This window comes from Macadamia integrifolia, chromosome 14, assembly GCF_013358625.1.
Source record: "Macadamia integrifolia cultivar HAES 741 chromosome 14, SCU_Mint_v3, whole genome shotgun sequence".
In the NCBI taxonomy this organism is placed as follows: domain Eukaryota; kingdom Viridiplantae; phylum Streptophyta; class Magnoliopsida; order Proteales; family Proteaceae; genus Macadamia; species Macadamia integrifolia.
In genome coordinates this window covers 10,642,722-10,657,544 of record NC_056570.1, presented here as the reverse complement: position 1 = coordinate 10,657,544, position 14,823 = coordinate 10,642,722, and the positions used below count along the sequence as shown (strand labels likewise).

At 37.2% G+C, this 14,823-nt stretch overlaps 1 protein-coding gene across 1 annotated transcript; it reads left to right on the top strand.

The window, feature by feature from the left end:
• Nucleotides 1-4,145: 4,145 nt before the first annotated feature.
• Nucleotides 4,146-5,574, top strand: LOC122061274 (probable CCR4-associated factor 1 homolog 7). The gene is made up of 2 exons (XM_042624495.1): nt 4,146-4,329; nt 4,468-5,574. The coding sequence occupies exon 2, from the start codon at nt 4,604-4,606 to the stop codon at nt 5,426-5,428; it is 825 nt and encodes a 274-aa protein (XP_042480429.1). The 5' UTR covers nt 4,146-4,329; nt 4,468-4,603; the 3' UTR covers nt 5,429-5,574.
• Nucleotides 5,575-14,823: the final 9,249 nt, after the last annotated feature.

Below are 14,823 nucleotides of genomic sequence, written 5' to 3'. Positions count from 1 at the left end.
TTTGTTTTCTCCAGGCCTAGAAATTTCAAATTTGGTTCATTCTAGATCTGGTTTTTAGGGTTAGCAGTATCTCAAATCACCCAAGATTTCAAATTCAAGCATTGATTCAGATAGGGAGGCTTCTTCAATAGTCTTTTCTCCCCCCCTCTCATTCTCTCTTCTGACTATCATTTTTTTCTTAATTTAGGATTTTAATTTTAGTCGTTACATTATTGCTATCCCTTTCCCCCAAGGTTCATGACTAGTGTATGTGTTGGCTTTGCCCCTCCTAGCCATAGAACCATCATTTTATTGTTTTCATTTTAATTGTCTCATTTTTCCTAAAGCCAAGTATATTAACCCTTGTAAGAGTGACTCTCTGGTCAAGTAGGGAAGCTCATATTATGATGTATCCCTCGGGCTAAGTAGAGAAACCTACTTGTGAGCCTCTCTCTAACTTTATCCGCTTTCTTTTACTTTATTTTTATTTCAGTATTTTTTTTCCTTCATTACTTTTTAATTGCATGTCAGTTATTTATTTATTTAATTTTAATTGTGTGGCTTGCGGGCATTCAAATCATCTCAATCAATAATTGGGTGAGCTTTGGCATGCTTGGAGGATTAGGTTCATGTACAAGAATATTCTCGTATGTCTCTAGTCCGTGGATTTAGAATCTATTAAATGAAAAGAAAGAAAATTGAGTCTAAATCCACGGATTATGGACGTTCTCGTACATTCTCGTACATGAACCTGATCCACTCTTTGCTTAAGAGTACTTGAGACACTTTACCCCAACCCACTTGATTATACACCCTGGGCATTGGGGCATTGGGGCATTGGGGAGATGGGTCCAAACCTTTTTCCTAGTATTGCTCCCTCATCAATGGAATTTTGAAATTGGAATCATACCAAAGAAAGCCTTAAAAGGGCATAACAAAGCATAAATAGGGTAGGCTAGTGAAACTAAATCACTTATATTTACAAGTCTACCCTTATACATGCCTTCTTCATACCATCATAGCTTCAATCCCTTTCAGTCCAAATAATAATAATAATAATAATAATAATAATAATAATAATAATAATAATAATAATAATAAATAAATAAATAAATAAATAAAGGGAATATCACCTTGATCAGGTTTAACCATGGTTTCAAGTATTGGTTTGGGATTGGCCGTATCGGATTGGTATCGACTGAGTTTGATCCCTGATTTGATACCAATATGGATATGTTATCCAAATCGTTTCAGGGGTAAAATAGAAAAAAAATAATACTTTTTATAAAAATCAGGGGTAAAATAGACTGATCCCATCCGATCCAGAAGAGACCCATACCGATACCAATACCGATACCAATACTATCCCCTAAATCCTTGGGTTTAACTCAATCGGCTTAGTTGGATTTGAAAAGATCGATTGAGCATATACGCTCAAATTACACCCTAATTCTAAGTATTGGTATGAGATTGCCTGTATGAATTATATCATATTAGTATCTATTACATAATTGATCTGAATCAATTATCATTATTAGTTTAAGGGTAACAAATCATAATAAAAATGTACTTTTTTATGAAAAGTAAAAAACAAAAATGACCGATCCACAGCAATTCAATCAGATCCGAATCGATATCACCAAACCGATAACTTAATCCTTGGGATTACTCGCCGCTTCACGGAAAAATTAAATGACAATAAACAACCGCTAACATAATAATTTGGTAAGGAAAAGCAATATAGTATTCAATAAAATAAATAAAATAAAAAATAAAAAATAAAAAAAAGAGAAAAACAATATAATAGTCTATACTTAAAATTCTTTCATCAACACAACAAAAGGAAAAGTTCAACAGCTGCCTTCGTCGACCACGTTCCCCTCCAGACTTGTGGACCTACCCTAATATAATATTTCAATATTTATTGGGAATAAGTCAATAGGATCGGAATACGTTGTAGACGATTCCAGCCGATTCTTTTGTTTCCAGTTGATATTGGCCGATTCTAATCGATTCCGACCGATCCCATGTTTGCGTATTTGGAGTTTCTTTCTCTCTCTGTTTTTTATATCAACAGAAACCATTATTTTTTTTTAACTCAAAAAAAAAAAAAAAAAAAAAAAAAAAAAATGTACAAAACCTCCATTTTTCATCTCTCCAAAACTTCTTATGTCAATAGAAACTTCTTGACGACGAATGCACAACCACAAGGAAGAATCCAAGCAAACAATCACACACAATGCAAGGATTTTACTATGGTTCAGCAAGATTACCTATATTCATTTGAGAAAATCAAAGATTTTTTTATTAAACCTAAAAAACTCTTTACACCATTTTCTACCTCACAAAATGACACCTTTGCTTATTACTAGGATTCCACATAATACGATTATATCCTATACATGTAATTGATCAAAAACTCTACCCAATTATAAATACAAACCAATTATAATTATATAGACCATCAAAAAATACAAGACATACTCAACCCTAACAAAATTTCCTTTTTTTTACAAAAGAAAAAACAAATTGTCATCCAAAAATCTTTCTTTATTTTTCTTTTTAAATTCCTATCACATTTACAATAAAAAATATGTTGAAATGAAGAATGTTTTTTTTTTCCCTTAATGATTTGTTATTATATTATTATTAAAATACTCTTTAAATTGTATTTATAACTTATAATATTTTATGGAAAACTGTTATATGTACAGTTTTGCATAGTGTACCATATATAAAACAATGCGAGCAGACAATAGTGGTTCGAAATGACCAAACCCCCTTATTTGACAAATCGTTTGATTGCCATGAGTGATCTTGCATGATCCCTTTTTTCCATTTGCATTCACGGGGGGTGACTGACCATTTCGCCTCCCATTGTATCTAGGGCCTGGGCACACATGCCACAGTGCATGGCAATGTTATTTTTTACCATTTTATTTTTAAAACTTCTTTATAATAGGTTTTTTAAACAATAAAAAAGTGATTTGTGAAATGTATTCTTATAAAAAAAAAAATTGTCATTGTATTCAATTTTTTTTTTAATACACATGTGAAATAAGATGGTTAACCTTTAATGAAAAAAAATTATATAACACAGTGCATGGCAATTTCATGCCTTGACAGGGTTAGGGTTGGATCCAGGGGGATCCAGACCCAATTAATGGGATGCAGAGGTTGGGTTAGGATTTTCATAAACCCGGTCCAACCTAGATCATGTGAACCCCTACCAGGACCCTTGGGATCAAAATTGACTCTCTCCCATGCTCAACGGTTCAATTCTTTGTGTCCTTTGTTTGTTTTTTGTTTTTTACTTTTTTTTTTTTGTCTAACCCTGATTTACAGTGGTGCTTTGGTGTGATTTTTTTCACTCTTTATTTGGTCTCACAAAATCAAACTATCGCTAAGAGTTGTAAGCCTAATCCCTTTTATATTCTAAGGAATGTTAACCATTGGGTATTCAATTAAAATTTGTTGATTAAATCTTGGTTTGACACTTCTTTAATAGTCCCATAATTTGTTGGTAACTCGAAACATCGGGTTCTGAAGTCTTAAGCAAGAATGTTATTTAATTTTTGAACTTTTCTTTTTTCCATAAAAAATTTAAAATTATAATAGAGTCGACTGCATGGATCCATGCAAAACAAAACAGGAAAAATCTAAAATCAAAACAAAATATGAGAAATGAAAATGAAAGGAAAGAGGCACAACCAAGGTTGGTACATGGATCCTTGCCATATAGGCTAAGTTATAAATTATTTATTACCACCTATTTGTTATCATTAAGAAAATCCCTATTAAAAGTCTTACATTTTTTATGATAAAATTTATATTTTTTGAAAAAAAAAATACAATTTTTCATTTTTGTCATTTTACATAACATATTATTATTTTTTTCTTTCAATGAGAATAAATACCATCATTTTATATATATCCTAAAAAATTAAATAAAATAATAATATATTTTTTTAGTAGGAATAATAATATCTGTTGATAACCAAATAATGATAAGTGATTATTTTTGAATGCCTCTAATGTAAAAGACTTTTTGAAAATAATACAGAGGGGAATTACAACTTCTCAGTTCTCACCTCACCGTTTTGAATCTTGATCACAAATGCAACTGATGTTAACCTTATTTATATGTTTATCTTCTATTTTATTATTAGATATATTGGAAAAGGCTAAAAAACAAGAACGATAGAAGCCCTACAAAAGCTTTGGTCGCATCTCTCGTCTCTTTTTCTCTTAGTCACATTTTCATCATCTCTCTTCTTCAACGAAGAGCGAAGTCATTGATCGGAAATTTGGAAATCCTTAGATCGCATCGGAGGATTTCTGTAATTTGAGGTGAGTCATCTCTGATCTGTAACTTTCCTCGTCTCGATTTCTTGATTCTTCTGTTCTGGTTTGACCTTTTTCGCGTTCTGTCGTCTTGATCTATGTTTCCGGATGATTTAGGGTATATTTGTTTGGGGAATTTTGCAGATCTGATTAAGGGAAATCTGTTCACGATAGATCGGTCGGGGTTTTGTGGGGCTCTATCTTGTTCATTTGCGTATGATTTTTTTAGAGATCTTGTTTTGAAGGGATCGCCGTTTGGTTTGGTGTCTTCGCTGTGAAAATGTCGATGCTACCTCCTAAAGGCGATATTCAAATTAGGGAGGTTTGGAATGATAATCTTGAAGCTGAATTTTCTCTGATTCGGGAGATTGTTGACGATTTCCCTTACGTCGCTATGGATACCGAGTTTCCAGGGATTGTTCTTCGTCCTGTCGGGAATTTCAAGACCAGTTCTGATTATCATTATCAGACCTTGAAGGCCAACGTTGATATGCTCAAGCTTATACAGTTGGGGCTCACCTTTTCTGACGAGGACGGGAACCTTCCTACATGTGGGACGGACAAGTACTGCGTCTGGCAATTCAATTTCCGCGAGTTCAACGTGAGCGAAGATGTGTTTGCGAATGACTCGATTGAGCTTTTGCGCCAGAGCGGGATCGATTTCAAGAAGAACAACGAGAATGGAATCGATGCGCAAAGATTTGGTGAGCTCTTGATGTCTTCCGGAATTGTGCTGAATGACTCCGTGCATTGGGTTACCTTCCACAGTGGCTATGATTTTGGGTACTTGCTTAAGCTCCTGACCTGCCAGAACCTCCCAGATACCCAGGCTGGATTCTTCAACCTGATCAACATGTATTTCCCCACTGTTTACGATATTAAGCATCTGATGAAGTTTTGCAACAGCCTACACGGTGGGTTGAACAAGCTTGCGGAGCTCTTGGAGGTAGAGAGGTTTGGTATCTGCCACCAAGCAGGATCTGATAGTTTGCTCACTTCATGTACATTCAGGAAGTTGAAAGAAAATTTCTTTAATGGCTCTACCGAGAAATATGCTGGTGTCTTGTATGGTCTCGGTGTTGAGAATGGACAGAATACTCATTGAAATGAAAAATAAAAATAAAAAAAAAAGGAAAAAAAAACCTTGTTTGTTTGACTACATCTGGGTGTTAGATTCCCATCCCTCTGTGTATACCTTTGTCAAAGTTGTTGCTTAAGTTATGAATTTTCTCTTTAGCCGCTTCTTTCTAATTTCCTGAATTTCCATGGTGAACTTTGAGTTCGTGCTATGGCATTGCAGACTCCTCTATTTGGTTTCATATCACAGATAAGGTTTTCCGTGACTTTATTGTACTAATGTTGAGCATTGCGAGGAGCTTGCCCGTCATTTTATTTTCTTTTGCTTGCGGAGTGCTCCTACTCTTCTCATTAAGATATGGAGCATGACTTTGCTCTGGATCTTATTGAGCATTGCAGGATGTCTTCATTTTATGGTACATTCTAGATATTTCACAATACTAATAGGCAACACAGATCCTATTAGTCCCTTGGCATCAGAGGGAAGGAGGGAACCACATTCTACTACTTCGAATAAATTGGTTATAGGTGTTTTAGATAAGGATATGGGTTCAGTTTGAGATGTTCCAGCTAGTGTATCGAATCCTTCTTTATCTCTCTCTTCCAATCCAGCTCCAAAAACATCTGACTCTATGGTATAGGTGCAAGACATGTCTGACTCTATGGTATAGGTGCAAGACATGTCTGACTCTATGGTATAGCGGCAGTCTTGCACTGCACACTCCGTATGGCCAGTGCTACCTCACCTCCCTTTGCTGGTTGGTGTCTTCATCTTATGGTACAGGTCCAGATATCAGGCTATCTGAGAGAGAGTACTCAGGCTGCAATTTGCAGGAACCCTTCAAAGTGATTGGGTGTTTTGGGGATATTGAGGGAATGAGGGTTGACCTTACCCCTTTCCTATGATGATTATGGGCTTCATCTGTATGAGGGTGCAGAAGGATGTGCAAGTCTAGTTATGAAAAAGGAGGGGAAGGATTTGAAGTACCAGAAGTGTTTGTTCTTGAATGCGCAAAACTCTTGCTAGTCAACGTAGAGATTTTTTTCTAAACATTGGAAACCACCGTTTATGGCCTTGTTGCATATATTCTATGTTTTTTTTTCCTGTTTGGTGGACTTGTTCATGCTAAAGTTGAATCATGGAGGCTGAAGAATTGACAAAGCAGTTATGCATTTGTATTCACAGGGTTTTTTTACTCTCATGTGAGTGGTATTGGGAACTGATGTTACATGGACTGTGTAGCTTTTTATTATTATCTCTTTTGGGTTGAACTCATTGTCCAACGTGAACTGATGATTTGTATAAAGTACTAATCTTTGTTCTTCTATCAGTGATGCAGTTGGGCGCTGGGTTAAAATATCTTTTGATTTGATTCCTTCTTTGCCTTCCTTTTCACAGTTAGAATTTATTTTGGTATATTCTTATTTGAGTGAGATTTTATTTCTATTTTAGATTACATGCAATATTTGTTTTACTTTCAAATGGGAAAGTAGGTTTGCTTTAACTCTTTAAATAGAGTTATTGTACCCAACTGAGAGCTTTGAATTGAATGAAATTGAAAGAGTACTTTGGGTGAAACCATAACTGCCATGAATGCTTCCCCCCTCCCTCCCTCTCTCTGAAATTTTCTCTCTAACTCCCTTTGAAATCCCTCTTCGTTTCCCTTTCTTATCTTCTTCTTCTTTCTAGCCCTTTTCCTTATTTCCCTGCTATATATTTCCCTTACCTGGGAATATTCTGTTCTGGGCGATACTACTAGGTTTCACTGAATCTTCAGCCAGAGTCGATTAGCCTAGAAGCCTTGGTTGTAGGTTCCTTTTCCTTTGGAGAACTAAACCCCAAAGTCCTAACTCCAAAGCCTTCCTCCGACGTGGGATTAAAGTCCAGCTTCAGGCTTGAACTGAAGGTTACTGCCAGAATCAGTTGCAGGTTCACGACAAGTCTGATTTGGGAACTGTTGAGGCTTGTCGAAGCTGGGTCTACAGTCATCCTGCTGCTGTGATCATTACCTGAAGCCTCAGGATGAGACCAGCCTGGAGATCGAGATTTGTTGTCAAAAAAGTGCTCCTTGGTCTACCGCCTTGGCCTGAAGTTCCATCGGGAAGGAGATGAGTTCTACTAGTGTTTTACTTAGAATAATTGCTAATATTGCACTTAAACCCTTTCTTTCTATACATGTGTTCTAATATTCCCCTTATCTTTTGTAATTCCAGAATACCCCTCCTTTTCTAATTTCCTATCTTAGTTGTCCCTTCACTTGTTATGTTATTAGTAATGCACTTGATTGTTACTGAAATTACAAGAATGCTACTCAACCATTAAATTTGAGACATTTTGTCATTATTGTGGGCGCTAAGCGATTCGATTCCAGCTTTGGGAACCCGGATCGGCATCAAGTGGTACCAGAGCAAATTTCCTGCAATTTCCTAACCATGAATTGTCACATCATTAATGCTGAGTTGTGCAAAGTGTATCGAGAGGTACTTGAGAATTAATAGAAAACTAATGCGAGGGTTGAGAATAATGAGGCAAAATATGACAAGTTCATGGACGGGACTTAAGGTGCTCTCAGTAACATTCTTGCCTTTATGCAAAGGTTTGAAACACGAGTCGACAAAGGACCATCTACACCACCTCAGTTTAATGCCCTATGAATCGAATATACACCTCACAGAATGTAATGTGATCCTGTTATACCTCAAGATGTTACTCAAAAATTTTCTAATAGAGGTTATGGCATCAAAGTTGAGGTTCCAGAGTTCAGTGGTGAAAGGGGACCTGAAGAATCCCTTGATTGGCTTATCAAAGTGGAGAGGATTTTTGCCTATAAATCCCTTCCGGACGAGAAGTGTGAGCTCATCCTCCCCAAGTTTATTGGGTATGCATGTTCATGGTGGGATGATGTACTACACTCCAAGTTTGTAGACGACTTGGACCCGTTATTAATTGGGAGGTCATGAAACAGATTCTGACTGAGAAATTTGTTCCTTTTAATTATGAGAAGGTGATATTTGATAAATTGCTTAATTTTCAACAAGGCAACAAGGATGTGGATATTTACACCCTCGAATTCCACAAACTATCTTTAATGTGTCTACTCTAGGAAACATACTAACAACGGGCGCAATATATCAGTGTGCGAAGTATTGAGATCCGACTCAAATTGGCTAATATTGATTTCAGGTCCGTTGATGTGGCAGCATCTTATGTTAAGACAGCTGAAGAAAAGTCTATTGGAAGAATATGATCAAGACTCCTTCAGTTTGTAGACCTCCACCACGTATGGAGTAAAGAAGCTTGAATCTCGCAGAGTTGAAGAAAAAAAGTCAGAATTCAACAAGGATAATGATTGGGTGAAGAACATCAAATGCCATAATTGTGGTGAGAAGGGTCACTATTCCAACAAGTGACCCGATAAGACTCGTTCTGTGAATGTAGCAGAGAAACAACCAACAGAGAAAAATGATGATGTTGATCCTGATTTACATCCTTATCCGTTTGATGTAGATGATACTGACTATGATGATGATGATGACGTCGAAGTTCATTCTGTTAGTTTTACATCCTTATCAAGCAGGCTAGTTGACAAGGCTCCTCTTTTTAGACAAAAGGGTATTCTCCTGTATGGTTTTAATCCTATTGATATTCATACAGTTGTTGATACTGGTGTAGAAGCAAACTTCATCTTTATTGAATTTGTTCGAGCACACAACCTTCCACATAAGCAACTTTTCAAGAAGATTCACATGCAAGGTTTTGGGTCCACAGCTTGAAAAGAGACCACTGCAACTGTTCTAGTACATCTACAGATTGGGCCATAACAATACCATGTATCTTGCTTGGTCACCCCATTGGTGTAATGCGACATTCTTTTAGAGCGACCTTGGCAACGACATGCTGGTGTTCTCTATGATGATGTACGGAACAGCATCAAGGTAAAGCAAGGAGGCCGTACATATTTAATGACGCCACACGCGTTATCTGACATGCCACGTCAACGACTTACTCATGCTCCAGTGACACGTCAGCCTACTCTCCCTCTTTATGGAGTTACGTTCCCGTCATTTGCTTTGAGATACGTACCACCTCATCGCCGGTTGATTTATAAGGGTATTTTGGGAGTACGACCTAAGCGGATTGAAGTTCTTTTAAGACCGGGAGAGTTGATGCAGTTGGGCGTTGGATTTAAAATATCTTTTGATTTGATTCCTTCTTTGCTCTTGCTTTTTAGAGTTAGAATTTTTTTGGTAGACTTCTTATTGCGTGAGATTTTATTTCTATTTAGATTAGATGCAATATTTGTTTCAGTTTCAAATAGGAAAGTAGGTCTACTTTCGGTCTTTAAATAGAGTTATTGTACCCAATTGAGAATTTTGAATTGAATGAAATTGAAAGAGTTTTTGGATGAAACCATGGCTGCCGTGAATGCTTCCTCCCATCCCTGCCTCTCTCTGAAATTTTCTCTCTAACTCCCTCTGAAATCCCTCTTCTGTTTTTCCTTGTCTTCTTCTTCTTTCTAATCGTTTTCCCTATTTCCCTACTCTATATTTCCCTTACCTGGGAATATTCTGTTCTGGGTGATCCTACCAGGTTCAGATCAAGGTTTCACTGAATTTTCAGCCAGAAGCCTTGGTTGTAGGTTCCTTTTCCTTTGTAGAACTAAACCCCAAAGTCCCAGCTCCAAAGCCTTCCTCTTCCTCCAACCTGAGATCAAAGTCCAGCTTCAGTCCTGAACTGAAGCTTACCGCCAGAATCAGTTGCAGGTTCATGACAGGTCTGATTTGGTAACTGTTGAGGCTTGTCGAAGCTGGGTCTACAATCATCCAGCTGCTGCAATTCATTACATGAAGCCTCAGGTCGAGACCAGCCCTGGAGATCGAGATTTGTTGTCCAAAGTGCTCCTTATCTTTTGTAATTCCAGAATACCCCTTCTTTTTTAATTTCCTATCTCAGTTGTCCCTGTCACTTGTTATGCTATCAGTAATGCACTTGATTGTTACTGAAATTACAAGAATGCCACTCAACCATTAAATTGAGATATTTTGTCATTATTGTAGGCCCTAAGCGATCCGATTCCAGCTTTTGGAACCCGGATCCGCATCAATCAACCTATCTGTTTGTTGCATGGAGCATTTTCCTTTCCCATTACTGAACAATGTTTCCTAGTTCGTGAACGGTGAATCTTTAATGTTATTGTTTTAGAGGCTTGGCTAAAGCAGTTGGATGTGAGGATGGTTCCCTGATAACCATTAGAAGCAGAAATAGATGTAGATGCACATGCTGCAAGAGCCTTGCATCCCCTCATTTTTTGTCAAGGAACTGTAAATTTTTGTGAGGAGTATATGTTCTGCTGTTTCTGTTTCACTGTGTCTTTGTGTGCTTTGTTATCTCATGAATACTCTCTCTCATGTTATTCTAGTTTTATCTTCCCTGAAATTTTGTTTGTGTAACCACTTCAGTCAATATATCTTGTTTTCCAGAGGGCTTTTTTATGGTACATTTTGTAGCTAGTTTCCTTGAGGTAAATATTTGCATTAAAATTAGTTGAATGTGTTGAGTGTTCTATCATAGAAACGGATCGATTCATGAAGCTTAAAATATTTTTATTCGCATTTCATGTTGGCCTAGTTTTTTGTGGGTTTAATGGAACTTAACATTTGTCCTGTTATTAGGAGGTGTCAAAAATTGCACTGAACCATTAGTACTGACTGGAAAACCCAAACCCAGACCAACCGTTACCTCTAACGGTTCAGTTTTGATTTTGGATTTAGAACATTTCAGTTTCGGTTTGGTCTGGGCTGGACCAGCAGGCACCCAATAAGACTGATCGTTAGACCGACCATGGCACGGAATAATTTCCCGATTTAAATACCTTATATGGTTCCAATCCTTCTGGCTACTCTTTCTCTCTCTCTCTCTCTCTCTCTCTCTCTGTGGTTGTTTTTCGGGCAGGACAGGGTCTGCATTCAGGTTTATCGTTACTGTAGAAGAATTCCAGATTTGAGTGGTGAGTTTGGGTACATCTAGTTATGTCAGAGAATTCTTCCTAATGTTTTTAGGGAGTTGGCAAAAATTTAGGGACTTTGAGTTTTTTGAGATATATTAAGTTGATTATTTCTTTTTTGCTTCTCAACTTTTATCATCCTTGTGTCTCATCTAGAATTGAATTAGCGTGTTGGAAAGTAGTGACTATGTGGGTTCTTTGACAATAGTTCTGTCATTCCTCTGTAATGGATCAGAATTTTAGGTGACGAAAGGCGATGGATTCTCCCTTCAGTGGAAGCTTATCTGTTTGCATTGTTCGTTGGTGGTTTCTGTAGTCCTCCTAGCACAACATCTTTCCTTTCAGAAGGATGACGTCTTCTCCAGAAATTTTTGCTGGTTGGGTGAGTGCATCATCTTTAGAAGTTGGAATTTTGCACTTACATCTGCATTCTGTTGGGACTTGAGACTGGAAACATCTTTTTATTTTTGCTGGAAGAAAAGTTTTTTTCGCACTCCCTTGCCCCAGTAGAGGCGATGTTCTGGTATTAACAAGGTTTGAATTGCTGCATACATTTCTGTCTATGATTATAGAGTCCCATTAGTAGAAACGGGAAGGAGAATCATATTGCTAAGAAAGGTATTTCAGATGCTAACTGGTACCACTATAGAACCACTGATGAGTCAGCTGAACCTTCCTGAAAAATTGTGTTAGTAGTCTTGATTTGTTTAATGCTTCTATCTTCATTAATTATGGCATTTCTAATGTACTTTTACCTATTTTTTCTTAACCCTTTATTTAATTTCCTTTGGTTATGAACTAGATGTTAAAGTTTTAACACTTGAACTAATAAATTCAGATTAGTTAATCGGTCCTTTAAAATGTTAGTTTTCTTCATGTATCATCATCACAGGGAGATCTCATGTTCTGAATACTTTCATATTACTTCTGAACTAGGTTTGGTTTTCCTCCAAATTGAGTAAAAGCTCCATTATACAACAATGATTTTCTCCATTTCAATTAATTTATTGTTGTTTAATAGTTGATTCTCAGTTTAGTGCATTGAGCCCGTGATTTGTGATGAAGAGTGGGTAGTTATGTGTTCAAGGTATGATGGATTTCTATCTGGATCTGAAGAGAAAGGGTGCCTAGAAGCTCAAATTTGGGACATGGTTTGAGATCATCAGAAATTCAAATGGAGATTTATAGATCTACTCAGCAGCTGTAGTTTCCAGAATGGGATATTGCCTACTTTTTGAGAGTTTAGGAGATTATTAGATACAATGAAAGATTTTTACTCCTAATTCAGGTGCTATCTTCTACATGGATGTAAGGGGATAAAAATTGCAGTGTAGATTTTTAGAGGGAAGCATGGTCATGGAGGATGTAGGTTTAGGGATGTAGTGAGTGTAATTAATCAGGTGCCACATCGAGAGGAATACAGATGAGATCAGAAAGAGCGAGAAAAAGCCGAAAATGAATGGTCTTCCACGGAGGGGTAGACATGCCACTAGATTCGACAACTAAAGATGAGAGCCAATTCAGGGATCCTGGCTGCGAGCAACCATCGTTTGTTGATAGATGTTGATGCTAATTAAATTGTTCATGGGTCTATGAGCCAGACAGATAATAAGGAGTATCACATTGTCGTTCTTTAGGTTTGAGAACTGAGAACCTTTCTACAATTTCTTTTCATAAATCGCTTATGTATTTTTTTAACACAAACGTTATATCTGCTAATAATATCTCTATTTTCTTTTCTTCCTTAATTTTATCGTTATCTGTTACTTTATTTGAAAATGTAGAAATAATATTATTTAAAAAAAGAAAATCCGAAATTAATCGTATCACTGGCGAACAAGGGGGATAAGTTGCGACCAAAAAGAATAGGTGTTATGTCTTCTCTCATCCCAATATTTCTGATTACCGGAATACCCCAATTTAGATTCTCAATTCTCAAAATGAGGTTGATTTGATTCCGGTTTTTAAAAGACATGTGCAATGGGTTTTGAGTGTGATCCCTACTTTTTTGCATGTTTATCATGGACTCATCAGACATTGGGCTGTTACCTCCGTAACCATCCACTCTCCAAATTCAGGCTTATTCGGACGTAGATGTAATGGTTCATATTTAATCTTTAGATTTTTACTTAAAAAAAGAAAAAAAAAAAAAGAAAAAGAAAAAAGAAAGATATGTGCAATGATTTGAAGTTACATGGATGGTATCTCTTTTGAGACATTTTATCCAGGATGTGGAGGCAATCTTACAAATACCCCTGGGCCTATTTGGTGGGGAGGATAGGCAGGTTTGGGGAACAAATCCCACTGGAGCTTTGTCAGTTAAGTCAGCTTATTGCATGCTCTCAAAGTTGGAGCAACAGAGGACAGAGACATCAACCTCAAGAGTCCATAGCTGGGATATGATCCCAAAGTCTGTTTGGAATCTGATCTGGTCTATTTAAACTTTGCCAAATATTAAGAGTTTCATTTGGAGGACTTGCAATGAACGAATAGCTACAGGAAAAGGTTTACATATTAGACGTGAAGATGGAAACAAGTTGTATCCGATGTGGTGATGAACTTGAGACAGTAGATCATCTTCTATTTGATTGTCCTTTTGCAAGACATGTTTGGTTTGATTGCTCACTCTTCTATTCTCCACCTACTTATCCAAAGCTGTCGGATTGGCTAAAGCAATGGGACTCAATCTTCAAAGAGGATAAGAAGGCGAGGGAAGGTCTATCAAAAGCCTCTTTCATCATGTGGAATTTGTGGAGGGCAAGGAATGACCTATGTTTTACTGGGAAATCTTGGTCTCCACAAGAAGTTATAAGAGTGGCTAAAAAGGCTTTCTCGGAATTTTGCTCTACTATAGCTCCTCCAGTAGCTAGCGAACCTCCAATCCAGCAAGAACCGAGCACTTCTACCAATAGATGGACCCCTTTACCAATTGGTGTGCAATAGGTGAATTGTGATGACGCTCTCTTTAGGATGTACTAAGGGAGGTCTAGGGCTGATATACAGAGATCCCAAGGGAGTACAATCTAAGGCAGTTTCCATTCCACATCACTTTCAATTGGTTTGTCAAGGGAAGCTCTAGCGATTTGGAATGCTTTAGCAATGGCTTTAGCAAATGGCTTCTCTCGTTTGATGGTAGAGAGTGATAGCAAAGAGACGATTGATTATATTCTGGACCACAACCTAATTTCACCTCTTGTGGTACCAATCATCATAGACATATGTACTCTCTCCGGTTCTTTTGATTTGATCTCTTTTTGTTATAGTCTAAGGGCTCAGAATGTTGTCATTGATGCCTTGGCCAGGAAAGCCCTGTCATTGATGTGTGTGACAGATTGGGAATCCACTCTGGAGCTCCATGATCTTTGTGTGAAGGATGCTACTGGCTGTACACATACGTCTACAAAGTAAAGTTTACATT